This window comes from Cimex lectularius, unplaced genomic scaffold (genome assembly GCF_000648675.2).
Source record: "Cimex lectularius strain Harlan isolate CLEC.00 unplaced genomic scaffold, Clec_2.1 scaffold87, whole genome shotgun sequence".
Taxonomy (NCBI): Eukaryota; Metazoa; Arthropoda; class Insecta; order Hemiptera; family Cimicidae; genus Cimex; species Cimex lectularius.
This window is the reverse complement of record NW_019392768.1, coordinates 1-15,515: the sequence shown is the minus strand read 5'-3', so window position 1 is coordinate 15,515 and position 15,515 is coordinate 1. Positions and strand designations below refer to the sequence as shown.

General features: G+C 31.7%; 2 protein-coding genes across 4 annotated transcripts; one reads left to right on the top strand and one right to left on the bottom strand.

Annotated features, from left to right (window-relative positions):
* The first annotated feature begins 880 nt into the window (after nucleotides 1–880).
* On the top strand, nucleotides 881–10,434 carry LOC106667841 (mitochondrial glutamate carrier 1-like). 2 transcript variants are annotated; one of them, XM_014396049.2, is made up of 8 exons: nucleotides 881–1,152; nucleotides 1,252–1,284; nucleotides 7,216–7,406; nucleotides 8,136–8,232; nucleotides 8,301–8,434; nucleotides 8,508–8,690; nucleotides 8,753–8,909; nucleotides 8,977–10,434. In XM_014396049.2, coding segments are annotated over exons 1-8 (936 nt in total). In that variant the 5' UTR covers nucleotides 881–1,150; the 3' UTR covers nucleotides 9,116–10,434. The 2 variants fall into 2 exon arrangements, with proteins under 2 accessions (XP_014251535.1, XP_014251537.1); XM_014396051.2 differs by lacking the exons at nucleotides 881–1,152; nucleotides 1,252–1,284 and adding an exon at nucleotides 5,790–6,132.
* An 805-nt stretch (nucleotides 10,435–11,239) lies between these two features.
* LOC106667865 (V-type proton ATPase subunit E) lies at nucleotides 11,240–12,649 on the bottom strand. Of its 2 annotated transcripts, none has more exons than XM_014396096.2 (3): nucleotides 12,584–12,649; nucleotides 11,793–12,137; nucleotides 11,240–11,735 (listed from the first exon to the last, which is right to left on the bottom strand). In XM_014396096.2, exons 2-3 carry the CDS (start codon nucleotides 12,126–12,128, stop codon nucleotides 11,433–11,435), a joined length of 639 nt encoding a protein of 212 aa, XP_014251582.1. In that variant the 5' UTR covers nucleotides 12,129–12,137; nucleotides 12,584–12,649; the 3' UTR covers nucleotides 11,240–11,432. The 2 variants fall into 2 exon arrangements, with proteins under 2 accessions (XP_014251582.1, XP_014251581.1); XM_014396095.2 differs by lacking the exon at nucleotides 12,584–12,649 and adding an exon at nucleotides 12,450–12,551.
* Nucleotides 12,650–15,515: the final 2,866 nt, after the last annotated feature.

The following is a 15,515-nucleotide window of genomic DNA, read 5'->3' as shown; positions in this document are numbered from 1 at the left end:
TCAAGAAGAAAGGCATGATATACTAGTAAGATATTGTTAAGAGATGAATTGACCTTGTGTAAATCTCATAGCCGATTTAGCTGTTTTATTTTATTTATTAATTAGCAACATTGATGAAAATGTGTGGTGTTTGGTGACCGTTAGTTAATGATTATTTGGATATCGTGAGATGCAGAAACAGAAACTCCCAATTTCATTCCAAGCTTTCGTTTAATTTGTATGTAATCTTCAGGGCTGAGTTAGTTTACAACTTCTTTATCATGTACTTGTGTAGATGTTTATAAATCCTTGATAATAAATAACATATAAAAACAACAATTAAAACATCAAAAATAATAAAAACAATAATAAATAAATTATTTTCATCAATTATTTGGAGATCGTGAGATGCGGTCTGGTGTGACTTAGGTTTTAGAAAAATATTTTCTTTATCGTGCCAACATTGCAATCTACACATGTACATGATAAAGAAGTTGTAAACTAACTCAGCCCTGAAGATTACATACAAATTAAACGAAAGCTTGGAATGAAATTGGGAGTTTCTGTTTCTGTGACCTAATACTTGATTATCACACAAATGAATCTATACAAGGTCAATCCATGTTTTAACAATATGTTACTACTACATCTTTTGAGAATTCTACTTTTCGAGAATTCATCATGATTATGGTCCGAAATTATGGACTTTTTTGGGTTTTTTCTTGTGTTCGTAAATTTATTCGCTCGTGAGCTAAAAACAGTAGATAATATTTGTAAGAAAATTGCTTCCGAAGAATGCCCCTGGATTTATAATGCTGCCTTGCCAGAGAGTTAGTACCTCTGAGCAGTGACTTCATCAAAAGGAATTCAAATAAATCTCAGCTTTAGCGGGAAGACCGTCAGCTGACTGCTGTACGCTTCCGGAGCCGGCGTCGCCGTGGAAATTATAGATTTTACCACGAATTGTCAGATCGGACGTAAGCTGATCGAACCGAAGAGGTTGCCCTCTGCTCCAGTTTGGCCGTCAGCCGCCACCGCCCTACACCGATTGACAAACCGCCTTACGGGAAAGTCGTCGAAAGTCGAGATGGCCCTCTATCAATAGGCACTTTGTCCTGGTATTTTCGGTATTTTTATACACCCTTAACACCTCTTCAACGCCGCACGCAATATGTGAGATTTAATTGTTCCTGTTACAGTTGTTTAAAAAAAAATATTCTTACTTCACAGTTCATGTTTTATAATGACTCTTAATTATTCTAAAATTGACAGGTCTGAGTATAAAGAAGAAAAACGGAAATTTGCGTAAGTACTTCATACTGTTTTACAGTTTTTTTCCTATTTCTATGTACCATGTTTGCCTTGCTTGTAGTTATATTAAAAAAAAAAAAAAAAAAAAAAAAACTATTAACCTCTTGCTTAAAAATCCCTTCTTCACAACCCAGCTCATTCATTCACATTAAAAAAAAAACAAAAAAACAACCAAACAATTTTAAAAAACTACAGTAAACACATCACTATGTCAGTGTTCAAAAGGAAGCGTAACAACCCAAACAAAAATATATGTGTAGTCTTATAACGACTCGTATCACTTTTTTCCCCCCCTCGGTTTTGTGTGATAGATAAAAATAAATTCAGCCACATTATATTTAAACAACTGGCAGCATTTTGAAATTGTGTCGTTCATATCGTTTATCTCTTGTTGGTCGCATGTTAGCGAAAAGTCTTGTTTTACAACTGAGTTAAATAATTCTATCTTGATTTATTGTTTAACAAGGCAAACAGATTTTTTTTATGGATCTCAATATTTACTGTAATACATTTTTTGTATATAAACGTAACATATTGGTGACTGCACTCCCAAAAAACCACTAATAACTCAATACGGTCATCACATCTTAATTAATTAACATATAATAGTAGAATTAAGTCGGAATGAAGCTAGGTTTTTATTTTATTTTCAACTTATTATTTTTAACTGCACTGGTGGATTAAAAAAAAAATTATAAATTGATTTTGGTTTGTACTAATATTTACAGGTTATTACTTACTATAAACTATGGTTTGATATTCACCAAGTGTTTTTGAAATAGCATTTTATAATTTTTTTTTAAAATAGTTACTTTCCGTAAAACTTGTCATAAAACTTATGGTATAAACAGTAGAGCAAATCTGAATGCACTGTTACAATAAATGCTAAATTTCCTATAAGATTTTAGCAAAGTATTTCCTGTCATTCAGGAGGGCATAACAGGGAGTCTGGAATTAGAAAAATCGTGGTATTTGAACCCAGGTGGTAATACAAATTGGACACTCAACCACTCGGCAACCGCAGTTCCCTCAGATTTTAGTGTTTTTATTGATGTCTAATCTAATATCACATTTTTTCACTGCTTTGTGATCACATTATTTCTTGGGAAGACAGACTTTTGAATGGTGCGATAGGATTTTTCTTGTATTTTTGTATACTTCATGAATTGGTTGTCTTTGATAAAGGGAAACAATAGAGAAATTGCAAAAAAATGTTAAATAGGTCAACAACATAAATATGGCAATTGTACAATGAGATGACTGGTTTCAAATGATTTTTACAGTCACTTCCTTATGTTTAGGAAATTCTGATACTGTATAGTTAGTAAGTCGTATAATGTAATACCTTATATATTGTACAATAATACTAGTTTAAAAAAACTTATTAAACAAGGAATTATGATCCACTAAATCATAGTGGGGTTACAAATAGTGACAGCTTTCTGGGCATAGAATCCATTTTATTTCTTCCACAAGTGTATTGCAGTCATTTGAGTGTTGTTTTTAAAGATTTTCTAGTGTACTTTTTCTGTTTCCTTAACGAGTCAGTTTCTCATTAGTAGTACTTCATGTTATCACAGTAAGAAAAACAAGAATAAAAGATGTGTACAACAAACACAGAATGGAATAAAAAATAGTTATGTTTCAGTGAGTACATCATTTCAGTAGTTGAAAGCAGTGATCCAGGTTTCAAGCATTAACTGCTCATTATCAGACTGTGCAAGAAATCTACAAGTAATCTACATTTAATGTTTGAAATCCAGATCGCTGCAAAAGACCAATAACAAAAATTTTTTTCTTTATCATGCCAATGTTTCGATTTTTATTGAGATCATCTTCAGGGCTCAAAGTGTTTGCTTTCCATGTAGATGTGTCATTCTTGTCTGTCGTGTTGAGAGTGCCCACTTTGAGCCCTGAAGATGATCTCAATAAAGATTGAAACGTTGGCATGATAAAGAAGTGTTTTTCTAAACCTACGTAACACCAGACCACATCTCACAATCTCCAAATAATCATTGGCTAACGGTGACTAAACACCACACAAATTATATAAAAAACAACAGTTCAAGTTCAGTTTTCAACTATTGAACATATAACATGCTCCCCACTGACAAACTGCCTCAGCCAGAACCAAGCCTACTAAATAAGTTCATTAAAATTTAAAAGAAAACTTTTTTTATTGAGTTCCCTACGGATCCATGAGATCCTTGGGTTAACTTTCAGTCGTTTAGGAGCTGTTGAATATAAAAATATATTACTACTTTTCATAAAAGTGTATGAAAACTATGAACTATTATTGACTCCATTATTAAAATAAACCCATACAAAACACATATCCTAAGTTATATTGTTTATTCTTATATATCTATTATAAATATCACATTTCTTTATGTATTTTCTGTAGATTGGCTTAGAAATTTGTTGTGAAATAATAAGTGTCTTTAAAGCCATTTACCATTACACAATTTCCCCCACCCATTAGTAAAAGTAGTCATAAATTTGCCTCTTACTGAATTATCAATAGAGCCAATCAGTTTATCAAAAAAAATTTCACGTTTGACGACAGCCTTTTTTTCACCCGTTTTAAAGAAATATCATATTAGGAAACATCTAATTCTAATTTTTACATAATTTAAATTCCCTAATAGATATCTCGGTTCATTTTGAAATTCACAGGCAATCCATATTTAAGAATATTTTTATTTCAATACAAATTTACAGATTCCTACCATTTCACTGATTTAGTTGTACAAAAATTTACGAAAATATTCTATTAAGATATGATCATTTTAGGTACATATGTTAATTTTTTCAAGCTCTTCTTGTTTTGCCAATATAGAACATTTGGCGTGTAATGGAATTTAATTGGCTTTTGTAAAATTCTTTGAAATGGCATGTAATATTCAATTAGAACAGCATTGTTCACAAAACAAGCGGGTTGAATCAACTTATTGTTATTTAGTAGCTGAATCAATAATTTGTAAGTAAACTGTAGAAATGCCAAGGATGAATCATTCTTTTTTCATTTTTTTGTCTATCTTTTACATTCCATCTATTTTAAATTAACACAAATTCCTTTAAAATTCATATTTTCTTTAAATAAATAGCAGCAATAATAAGAAAGAATTATTGGTTTTGAATTCATTCAGATTTTCTCTATCATTAATGCTTTACGGGTTATGTTGACTTTTATGAGGGGGAATTTTACATTGTTAAAAAATTACGACCCTAATACAAATCTCAAAAGTTGTTGGAAATGAGATCGTTTTGCAAATGACTTGTACATAATAATTAGGTTATAAATAATTTGCAAAAACAATTTTAAAAATAGGTTTTTGTTTTTATTCCTAATAAAGTAAATCATTAAAAACAAAAATGAGTTTCTTCTTCAAACACAAACTAGATGGACACAGCACCAAAACAAACTCATTAAATATAATGGGACCGTTGGTGCAGAGTGACATCTGACTCGTATTTGCCGTACTTTCAATCCTGTGTTCGAATCCTGACATAGCCCATGGACGTAGAGTTGGATGTTAAGCCCTCATTTATGACAGGAATTACTTGCTATATTTTTCAGTATTACATTATAAATTAAGAATTTTAAAATAATATTGTTCCATCATCAGCATCGTATTTTTTTATTTTAGTTTTTCATTATATATAGTTTTTTCTTTCCAAAAGATATATGACCGTTTTGCAACGGCAAGCCACATGGCCAAGATGGAAGAAAGTTACCTATTGATTAAAAAATAAATAAATACAAATTTATTTTACTTTTTATCTAATGGACTTGGCTGACAGGAAAATGTTAGTGTCACGAGCGGGATTCGAACCCATGACCTTCGGTTTAATAAGCCACTGCTCTAACCACTTGCCACAGTTAGCACAGAGCAGCGGTGTATTGAGCCGAATGTCGGGGGTTCGAATCCCGCTTGTGACACTAAATTTTTCATCGCAGCCAAAGCCTTACTTAAAAAGTATATTATCTGTATGTAATAACAATTTAAAATTAAAAAGGTACAAAAAAAAGTTATTGTAAAAATAAAACCAAAAAATTACAAAATAACCACGTGGAAAAGTTAAGATAAGTCTTTAAAAAAATTTCACTAGTTTCGTGGTCCGCTTGACCAAGAAATATCTTACAATTAAAAGGTGGGGTTGAGTTAGGAAGTTGGTGTCCGAGTGGATTGAGATCACGATAGCTCAAGTGGTAGAGCAGCAGCGTATCTAGCTGAAGATTGTGGGTTCGAATCCTGCTCGTGCCATTAGCTTTTTTATTTCAACTAAAAACCTTAATTAATTGTACTTTAAAAAAAAGTTATTTATATATGGTACAAAAGCTTCCTTATATAGCAGGTTTATTTTATAAATGATCAAATGTAGATAATATTGAATTAAACCTATTATCAAATTGTAATAATGTAATATAAGAGTTCATGGTTAACACAGTTAAGGTGAGCTACAAAAAAATTAAGTGTTAATTACATTGATTCAATTACAAAATGTATATTGAGGCACTGAGCCAAAAAACCTTGGCTCATTAGTGACTAGTGATGGTCAGATACAATGACATTGAGATTTCCCGCACACTGGGGAAATTAGCTTTTAATTCTGTTGCCCTTGAGCCAGTTTCTAAATAGCCGAGCCGGACAATTGCAGCCGACAAGTTTTAATCAATTTATTTTCAACAAGTGTTCGACTAATGTCTTCATATTTGTTTCAAAATTAGATTTGTTTGATGTGCACAAAGTAATGTGTAGCCAGTTGATTGTTATCTCACTAGTAATATAACTGGTTGGAATCTGCTACTATTCCTGAATTGTGTCTTAATAAAACACTGTAAATTAACATTAATAAATTAAATTATTTTATTTAATAAATTTTGGAAGAGATTATAGTTATGTGATAGCTTGTCTACACACACTCATTACCCTTCAGTCTGACATATCCTGGTGCACAAACGACTAATCATTACCTTGTTAGGTACCACAATTGAATTTTTAATGATCTTATAACCTTTTTATTAGCCAGAATACATTTGTTGAGAAATTGATGATATATTGGGGGGGGGGAGATCAGAGAAATGGTAGTAGTCGTTTGTGCACCTGGATATGTCTGGAGGGTAATGAATGTGTAGACAAGGCGGTGAAAGGTATCACCCTCCAGACCACGATCTGGCCTGCAGATGCTGAACTAGTACTAAAGAATACAATAAAAGAATGTTGGTAATGACAGTGGGCCAGATTGTCCAAAAAGTACTGTCTCACTAAGAGTCTGAAACAAAAGAAATAGGTCGTGCTCACCCGCTTGAGGATAAGCCATACCAGGCTGGCACACGGACACCTGCATTTGGAGCAAACCCATATAGGAGTACCACTTGTAGAGAAAGATCGCTCAGTGCGTCACACTCGGTTGTGGAATGCCAGGCCTTTGGTCTCTTGAAGGGAGCGAGTAGGCGTGGCAACCGATATAAAGACTTGGGCATGAGAGTAGGTTATTGGATTGCCTGTTTAGATTCTTAAGGGAAACGGGTGTTTTCTCACTTCCATATTCTCTGTATGTAAATAATATACGTATATATTAATTATTTATTGTATCTATTTTTTTTATGTGAGGTTTTTATGTTTATGTTTGTGTGACTGAATAAGTGAGAGGGCTGGTGATGCAATATTGAGACCCCATTGGCCCTCACAGTGCTATGGAGGCTGATATGATTGCATTGTCTTATTGACAAATGAGTAATTTATGACTGTTTATTTCAATATATATCAAGCATAACGAGTTTTATTATTTATAATTATCCTTATAAATATTCAAAATCAAAAATTCTCAGTTTTCTTACTCCCATGTTCTAAAATTCCCAAAAAAGACTATTGATATGGTATGACTTTATTAATTTATTTGTTTCATATATTTTTTCAGCCTCTTGCCAAAAATAATAAATGGAGGGATTGCCGGGATAATTGGGGTTTCAGTCGTCTTTCCGCTCGACCTCGTTAAGACAAGACTTCAGAATCAACCCGTCGGATTACATGGCGAGAAAATGTACAGTTCAATGTTGGACTGTTTTAAGAAAACATATCGAGCTGAAGGATACTTCGGAATGTATAGGGGTAATGATTTTTTTTTTTTTTTTTTTTTTTTTTTTTTTTTTTTTTTTAATAAGTAATTGTTCTGTATGTTGTAATGGATGTAATTTTTTTTTTTTTTTTTTTAATTGATTTACACACAGCCTGAGTATTAACACCTCCCAAACTTGCTTACAATAGATATGAAGATTTGTATTTTCAAAATTTGCTTTGATTTATACGAATAACTTACATTATGGCAATAATTTTCAGAAAATATCTTGTTCATTAAAACAATTATTTCATTTTTTAACAAGTTAGTTAAATTACAAAAAGACAAATCAAAATGCTACTGAGGTTTGAAATTCTTGTAACATCACAACATTGTTAGAGAACAGTTTACTGCTTAGAACTAACAATTTTAAGAGGAGGATACACTAAATGTGGAAGTGACAGAAACCTACAAAATGAGTAAGCTTCAGGGTGACTGCAAGTTGCTAACATCAGACACTATTCTAGTAGTAATAAAAGTATCGGAACTGTTAAAGAATCAGATTTATTTGAGTCAAGTTTGTATCACCACTGACATAAGTTGGAAAGCTGGTTCCTATTTTAAATTCTTACAATTGAAAGAATGTAAACTGTACAAAGTATATTTAATAGTGCTAAGGACCTATATATTCAATTTATGATTAATTATAAATTGTTGATAAACAAAAAATGTCAGGTTTCTTTTCTTCATTTATGGGAGAATTATGTTTTTTCTACCTATAGGTTCTGCTGTTAATATCCTTTTAATCACCCCTGAGAAAGCAATCAAACTTGCAGCTAATGATTTCTTTAGGCACCACTTATCCACTAATGATTCAGGGTATGCTGTTATTTATAGTTTTTTAGAATGGTATTTTTTATATTTATGTTTTGTTTTACCGTCAACAGAAAGTTGCCACTGAAGAAAGAAATGGTGGCCGGTGGTATGGCAGGTTTTTGTCAGATAGTTATAACAACTCCAATGGAGCTTTTAAAAATTCAGATGCAAGATGCTGGAAGGGTGGCAGCATTAGCAAAAGCGGGTTGGTATATTAACTATCTTGCTATTTATTGCATTAAGAAATTTGTATAATAATAAAAAATATTGCTTTTTAGAAGGAAAGATCATACCTAAAACATCAGCAACATCTCTAGCTATGGATCTATTAAGGGAGAAAGGTATTGTAGGACTTTATAAAGGAACAGCTGCTACAATGCTCAGAGATGTATCATTTTCGATCGTTTACTTTCCAATGTTTGCACGACTAAATTCTCTCGGACCTAGGAAAAAAAATTCAGGTTAATGCAAGTTGGAATGATTTTATGCTTTTTAAATACTCAATATGATGATTTATATTTAGATGAAGCAGTTTTCTGGTGGTCGTTCTTGTCTGGGTGTGCTTCAGGGTCAATTGCAGCTCTTTTTGTAAATCCTTTTGACGTTGTTAAAACAAGGCTGCAAGCAATTACAAAGACTGATACCACTCCTAAGTATTCTGGAATTGCAGATACATTCCTGTTAGTTTTGTTTATATGTACTAATTTTTTGTTTTTGTTTTTAACATTTTGGATTTTTCTTTTTTAGAAAAACATTAAAGAATGAAGGCCCTACAGCGTTTTTCAAAGGCGGTGCGTGTCGTATGATAGTAATAGCACCTCTTTTTGGAATAGCCCAGATGGTTTACTATCTAGGCGTGGCGGAGAAATTACTCTCCTTCTTTTAGATCACAAGAAGACCGTGTAGTAACAAAGAAATACGCGTTTTGGATACTGTCAAGTGGTAACCAAAAATGCATTTTAGTGGAAAAAAATTTAACAAACTCCAGGTTAGTAGATATTTTAGCTTGATGTTAAGTGTTTTAATAATGTTTGTGGCCGAGGGAGAAATCTATTTTTAAAAATTATATTTATTTTCTATGTATATCTATGGTTAAATGTTTAAAATCTCTCTCTTGCCTATGGTTTTTTCATACAAATGTTTCATCTCAACCATTGACAAAGTCCTCTTAAATTGAGTTATACTATTATTATTTTTCTCTAAACAATTTATATTTTTTAAAACTAGAAACTTATATAAATAGAAGACAAAATTAGAGAAATTCTTTTATAACTAATTAATTTTTATAAGAAATTGTATATAATAAAAGTTATATCATGAGGCTTTGCAGGCGAAATACGTAGTCAATTGTCACTGCTTCAAAAATTAGTGATTTTAAATAATATTGACATTCATGTGATTCCATTTAAATTTGGAATAAATTTAACTATATATGTGAGAGAAAAAGCAATATTGGTCATTTAATAAAGCATTGTTTTAAATGTGTGCTGTGGTGGCAAAAAAGCATAGTTCTGTAGTAATGTAACTAATCAATTATATGTTTATTATTTGTATGTATATACACGTATATAATAATGTTGTCTTAGAAGGAGATTAAGACAAATTTTCTGACAATAATTACTTTTTAGTAGTGTATAATTGATGTCTACATTTTATAAATGTAGTGTTACCATTATTGAAATTAAAGAGAAAAAAAAACTAAATATTTATTGATTTTTTAAACGCTAAATATCTGTAATTATAATTATTTTGTTATGATTTATCTTTATTTTAGGGGGAAAAATGGTTTTGTGTTACAAAAAATTTGTTTTTTCCCAATATTTTTGTGGATGACGAGTGCAGAACGGAAAAAATAGATTCTCTAAAACGAGCTTAGAATCAAACATATAAGCGTTAATGTATGACATTGTTATTATTATTGTACATGTAATTTGAGTGAAATTGTGAAGAAATTTTATATACAAAAATATCAACAAAGCACTATGTGACAAACTATTTAGTCTTTCAGCTTCCTTTATAATAGTTTTGTCTTAATAATATATACTTAGTGCTTAAAATCACTGCCATTATATAATTGTAAAAAATATTGTTTTATCGAGAATCAATCAGTTTAAGTTTTCTGCACTCGATGTCATAGTTTTAAAAAAATATAATCTGTACTTACATAAAAATATGTGTATGATATTAAAAAGGTGATATGATTTATTATTTTTCTCTTAGTATCCCAAAATGTTTTTCCTCCAGTCCTCATTCCCTTGTTTTTTATTGTTCCCTTTATAAATATACATACTTCATAATGTAAATTATGACAATTTTAATTATACACGTATCCTGACAGTGGATGTAATAATTAGAGTGACTCTGTTAGGATCCCAGGTTTGAACCTCAACATCCCTTAATTCGAACCTTTTTTTCAATCGCTGTCAGACTTTTCGAGATTTTGCCATCCGCATACAGACCATAATGGTAACAACCAAATTACAGGTTCGTCATTCTGCAGATCTCAGGAAGAAAATTTTTGTTACGTCAGGTTAGCAGGGCACATAGGGCAATGAAGATGATGTCATATTGGCCAAAGAAAGTTCGATGAGAACACCTCTTGGCTCTGAACCCTTTTGTGGCATTCCAAACATACAAAAATGTGGGTCCATTGGATAATTGATTAAAAATGTCTTCCATTCAATGACAAAAGCATGCAAAAAAGTTCATGATTGGACTGTTAGTCTGAAGTTGATTGGTTGTGCTGCCATGTTTCTTTTCTCTTCAAAAATGGATTGTTAACCCTTTGTGTAATTGTCTTTAATAATTGGGCTATTAAGCTTGTTGGCAGTTATAAAATATAAATTGGGGTGAAAGTAGCATCGTAGAAACAAACTTAAAAGAGATTTACATTGAGAAAATAAATTAACAAAAAAATAACTGGACTATTGAATTTTATTTGCTATACACTTTATGTACATATAATAATGGATAATTTCAATCTATACTTTTTACGAAAAAGAAAAAAAAATTCCAACACCTATTAGTTTTTATAACATAACCTATAATAACATCGAATAAAATCTTAAAATATTGCAATATTACATTAAAAACAAACTTTTTGCAAGTGGAATGTACATGTACTCATTGTACGACAAAGGCAAACATTTTTTTCTTTCTTCTGTTTTTTAAGAATGTTTATATACTGACAGAACTAAAATGATTTAATCGTCAAATTTCCTGTTGGGATTCTTTCCAAAGAGCGCATTTCTTATTTGAGGAACAAGCAGCTGGGAAATGAGATCGAGTCGAGACTCGAGTGTATTGCTGATCTTTATTCTTCCATTGCACACATTGAGTTCAACACCACCGCTTGATTCGGCAGGAAGAAAAGTGTCTGAGTCGACTTTTAACTTGATAGTGACGCCAGTTTTCTTTTCGTACTCTTCAACGACATTTGGAAGAACCTGTTTGACGATATCCTGATCGACTTCTCTTACTTTGAGAGTAACTTCATTTTCAAGGAGCTAAAAAGCAAAAAAAATTAAAACTTATTTTTTTTTAAAAAGTTTTATTTCAATTACCTGAAACAACCCCTGAAGGATGAGCTTTTGGAGTAGAACCTGGTAATCACCAGTGTTGGAAACTGATTTGATCAACCTCTTTCTCGCTTCATCTAAGACGTTTCTAACATGGTCCTCACGGACCTTGAGGGCTTTTAGTCTCGCCTGGTTCAACATGTTGGAAGACTGGATTTTTTTCTGAAGTTCGACCTGTTTTTCCTTTCTATCATAATATTCCATGACTTTCAACCTCCTGTTTTGGACAAGGCGACCTTTTTCAATGTTGAATTCTTCCTCGGCCTTTTGCTCAATCTCCTCTGCCTTTTCAGTTGCCTCCTGTTCGATGAAAGCCATCATGTGCTTGATCTGGAAAAAAAAATTATAAAATCAATAGCGTCTAGAAAGGAAAAAGTTGCTTTTACGCAATCGAATTTATTTGTACAAATTTTTAATTGAAATCAATGCTATAGGTGGCATTCTAGTACAAAGTTGTATGTGCCTTGGATCAAAAAAACACTATCAATTTGATAATTAATCTAATTGCTCAATTATCCAAGACATGAAAGAAATTTCTTTTGATTTTTTCTTTTTTTTTAATTAGCCATCGTACAATCAAAGGTTACTTACACACACTTAAAATTGACTGAAAATAAATTACAGAAAAAAATCAATAATTACCATTGTAATGTCTTTTACGGTTTTCTAAAATGTTCATTCAAAAAGAGAATAAAGGTATAAGCTGAACTGAGTTATTTCAACACAAATTTTGTAAGTCAATAATTAATGTTTTTTGAATGGTATTATGAACTCACTGAGTACGTAGTCGATTGTTTCTAAGTAATGGGGGAGAAGAGTACCGTGAGGCAAAGGGCCAGGGGCGACAGTGGGAATTGAACCCATGATTGTGGGGTCTACGGGCCAAGAGTGTATCATGTTAATCCTCGGCTATTATGTTTCCCAAATTTGTTGTTCATTGCATAATTAATTAGTATTTTAGTTGATATTGATCGACCTCCGTAGTTTAAATTAATGTATTGGATCTTCTTGAGGTCATTTTCAATACATCAATTTATAATTAATTAGTATTATAATAATCTAATGGGCATCGGTGGCGACTTATCTCGTAAGATAAAGATCCTCCGACATAGAAATAGGCTGTTTATATGGAAAAATGGTATGAAAGGATGGCCTAAAAGATGGGATTCATTTCATTTCCAACCCTTTCCAACTTTTAATTGGAGTAAAATAAAAGTGTTATCTTGTACTTTGACCGCTTGTAGACTTGTAGATGGAGATAATCGGAAAAGACCAAACTACATGTTCATCATGTAGACCTTAAGGGGAAACCTCAAAGTTTGTAGTGATAGGCTTTCTCAAATTGCAGGAAAGTGCCTGATACAACTACTGAAAGTCAAACATTTGTGTATTTTTTACTCCGTACTTATCAATTATGTTTTCACACAGCATAATGTTGTCAATTAACTGATTATAACTTATTGTACACACTGTCTAGAACTTTCACAGTTACCTGTAAACAAATTATTGATCAGATAATATTATTTTTTCTTAATTATATTCTTATTGTTGAATCTGCCAGGGTTTTATAGTTTAAATGGTTGGTAGAGAAATAAATAATTTGTGTACTGTGACATACAAATCTTTTGTTTATTCTATGCGTTTCAGGCTTATTGGCCTATCCTCATCAGAAACAATGGGTCATTTCCGAATACAAGTATAATATAACAATAAACTGAAACTACGAGAAGGGCTAGAAGGACTAATTCAATATCAAAATATTAACAATAGCAATTCAATTAACTACTAAGAACTTTTATCATAATTCCTCAAAAAAGGGGATCATGTGGTCATTTCTGCTGATCTAAAATCTGCTGGACAAGGCTTGGGAAAGACTATTGAGGAGGTGATAGGAGAGTTTACTTGTGGAACTTGGTTAAATTTTTGAATAAGTGGGATATTAAGATCAATTTGTAGGGTAGTATTGGAGACATAATATGGAACATTTACTATTGATCCTAGGACTTTGTATTGAAAAGATTGGAAACTTTGGATATTGGACAGTTTAGTGGTTCCCCTCAGTTCAATTAGGGTGAAGTCAGTTAAAGAAGTAAATCAGTAATAAAGTAGGTGGAATATTTGTTTCTTTTCTAATGAGCCTGAAAGATACAGTAAAAAAAATATAAAAATCTATTGAATAGATTTTTATGGCACGGAACACATGACTTTCCTTTCTCCACCAACCATCTAATTTTTGTTCACAAAATGTTATGAGATATTGTTTTGGACGTTTATCGGCCTGCAGCAAATTAAGTTTAGGTGTACCTTCTGTAGAGGTCGTATAAAGCGAAAACAACTTCTTGGGCTGTGCCGAGCTTTCGGTGGTTTATTCCACCATCATCAATCAAGGCCTGTTTATTGGCTCTGAGATATTTCTCTTTAAATTGTTTAAGGTATAAAACACTTCTTTATGACTAACCAATAAATTATTATCATTTTTTATTCTTTAATATTCTTTCTGCATGTATATGAATAAGACAGACAGACAGACACAGAAGCACATATTCTGATAGTTGCAAAATTATAGATCCGCAAAACTAATTATAGTTGTTTCTTTTTATTTTACATTGTGGATAATTAATTGATTATTAAATAAATATATATTGATAATTTGTTTTACTTTACAATGTGTAATTCAAATATAAAACACTTCAATTTGTCAATTATATTAAATTTTGAATCAGTATAGAGTCCGTCTACATTTGAGGGTTCAGATATTATTCAATCATATTTTGGCTTTGTGCCATCTACGCACCATGTAAGAAAGCCTCTTTGAAGATGGCACAAAGAGCTGGACCAGGTTTGAGTAAGATCAAAGCCCACGAATGTAGACAGACCCAGGGCCAGTGACAGGCCAACATATGATCAATGACCCATCAACTCTATCAAATTTGTTCAATTGTATGATCACTTTTTAAAAATTCATTCCCTTATGCAAAACAGTAGTTTTACACTAATAAATAAATAATTGTAAATATGTTTACTATCTAGTGACCATTAATTAATGATTATTTGGAGATCGTGAGATGTGGTCTTGTGTGATGTAGGTTTAGAAAAACATTTTCTTTATCATGCCAACATTTCAATCTTAAAATATCATTCTGAGGGCCTGGGATTTATAAACATTGCTTAAATTATACCAATATGCATAAGATATAAATGTATAGTGTACACAATGTAGAACTTTTAAGTTTAATCGAAGTATTTGTAAAGAACCTAAATGTTCTAATTGAATACATCATTTTATAAATTCATATTCAGATCTTATATGTATTTGTATAATTTATACATCCCAGGCCCTGAAGATGATCTCAAGAAAGATCGAAACGTTGGCAAGATAAAGAAAATGTTTTTCTAACATACATCACACCAGACCGCATTTCACGATCTTTAAATAATCAATTGTAAATATGCTTTTTTAGTTCTTTTATTTAGAACTTTCACTTCTATTAAACACTACAATTGTAGTTAGATCGTCTTCAGTCGTCATGGCCTGCCAATTCTCGCTGATCATGATGACCAGAGATGATCGAACTGCACACAGAACTTGAAAAAAATCTAATGTTTGTTGATCCAGCCTTCATACGATGTTGATTGGGATTCGGGTTGTGGTCTTCAAACATACAATGTTATTATATCAACGCGTTGATATAATAACATTGTATGTTT

Bases quoted from the DNA above. Each gene is read 5' to 3' on its own strand.
- LOC106667865 (XM_014396095.2), bottom strand. The intron at 11,736-11,792 runs GTAATTGAAATA...TTTGCTTTTTAG, and splicing joins TCCTTCAGGGGTTGTTTCAG to CTCCTTGAAAATGAAGTTAC.
- LOC106667841 (XM_014396049.2), top strand. The intron at 7,407-8,135 runs GTAATGATTTTT...TTCTACCTATAG, and splicing joins ATACTTCGGAATGTATAGGG to GTTCTGCTGTTAATATCCTT. The intron at 8,435-8,507 runs GTTGGTATATTA...ATTGCTTTTTAG, and splicing joins GGCAGCATTAGCAAAAGCGG to AAGGAAAGATCATACCTAAA.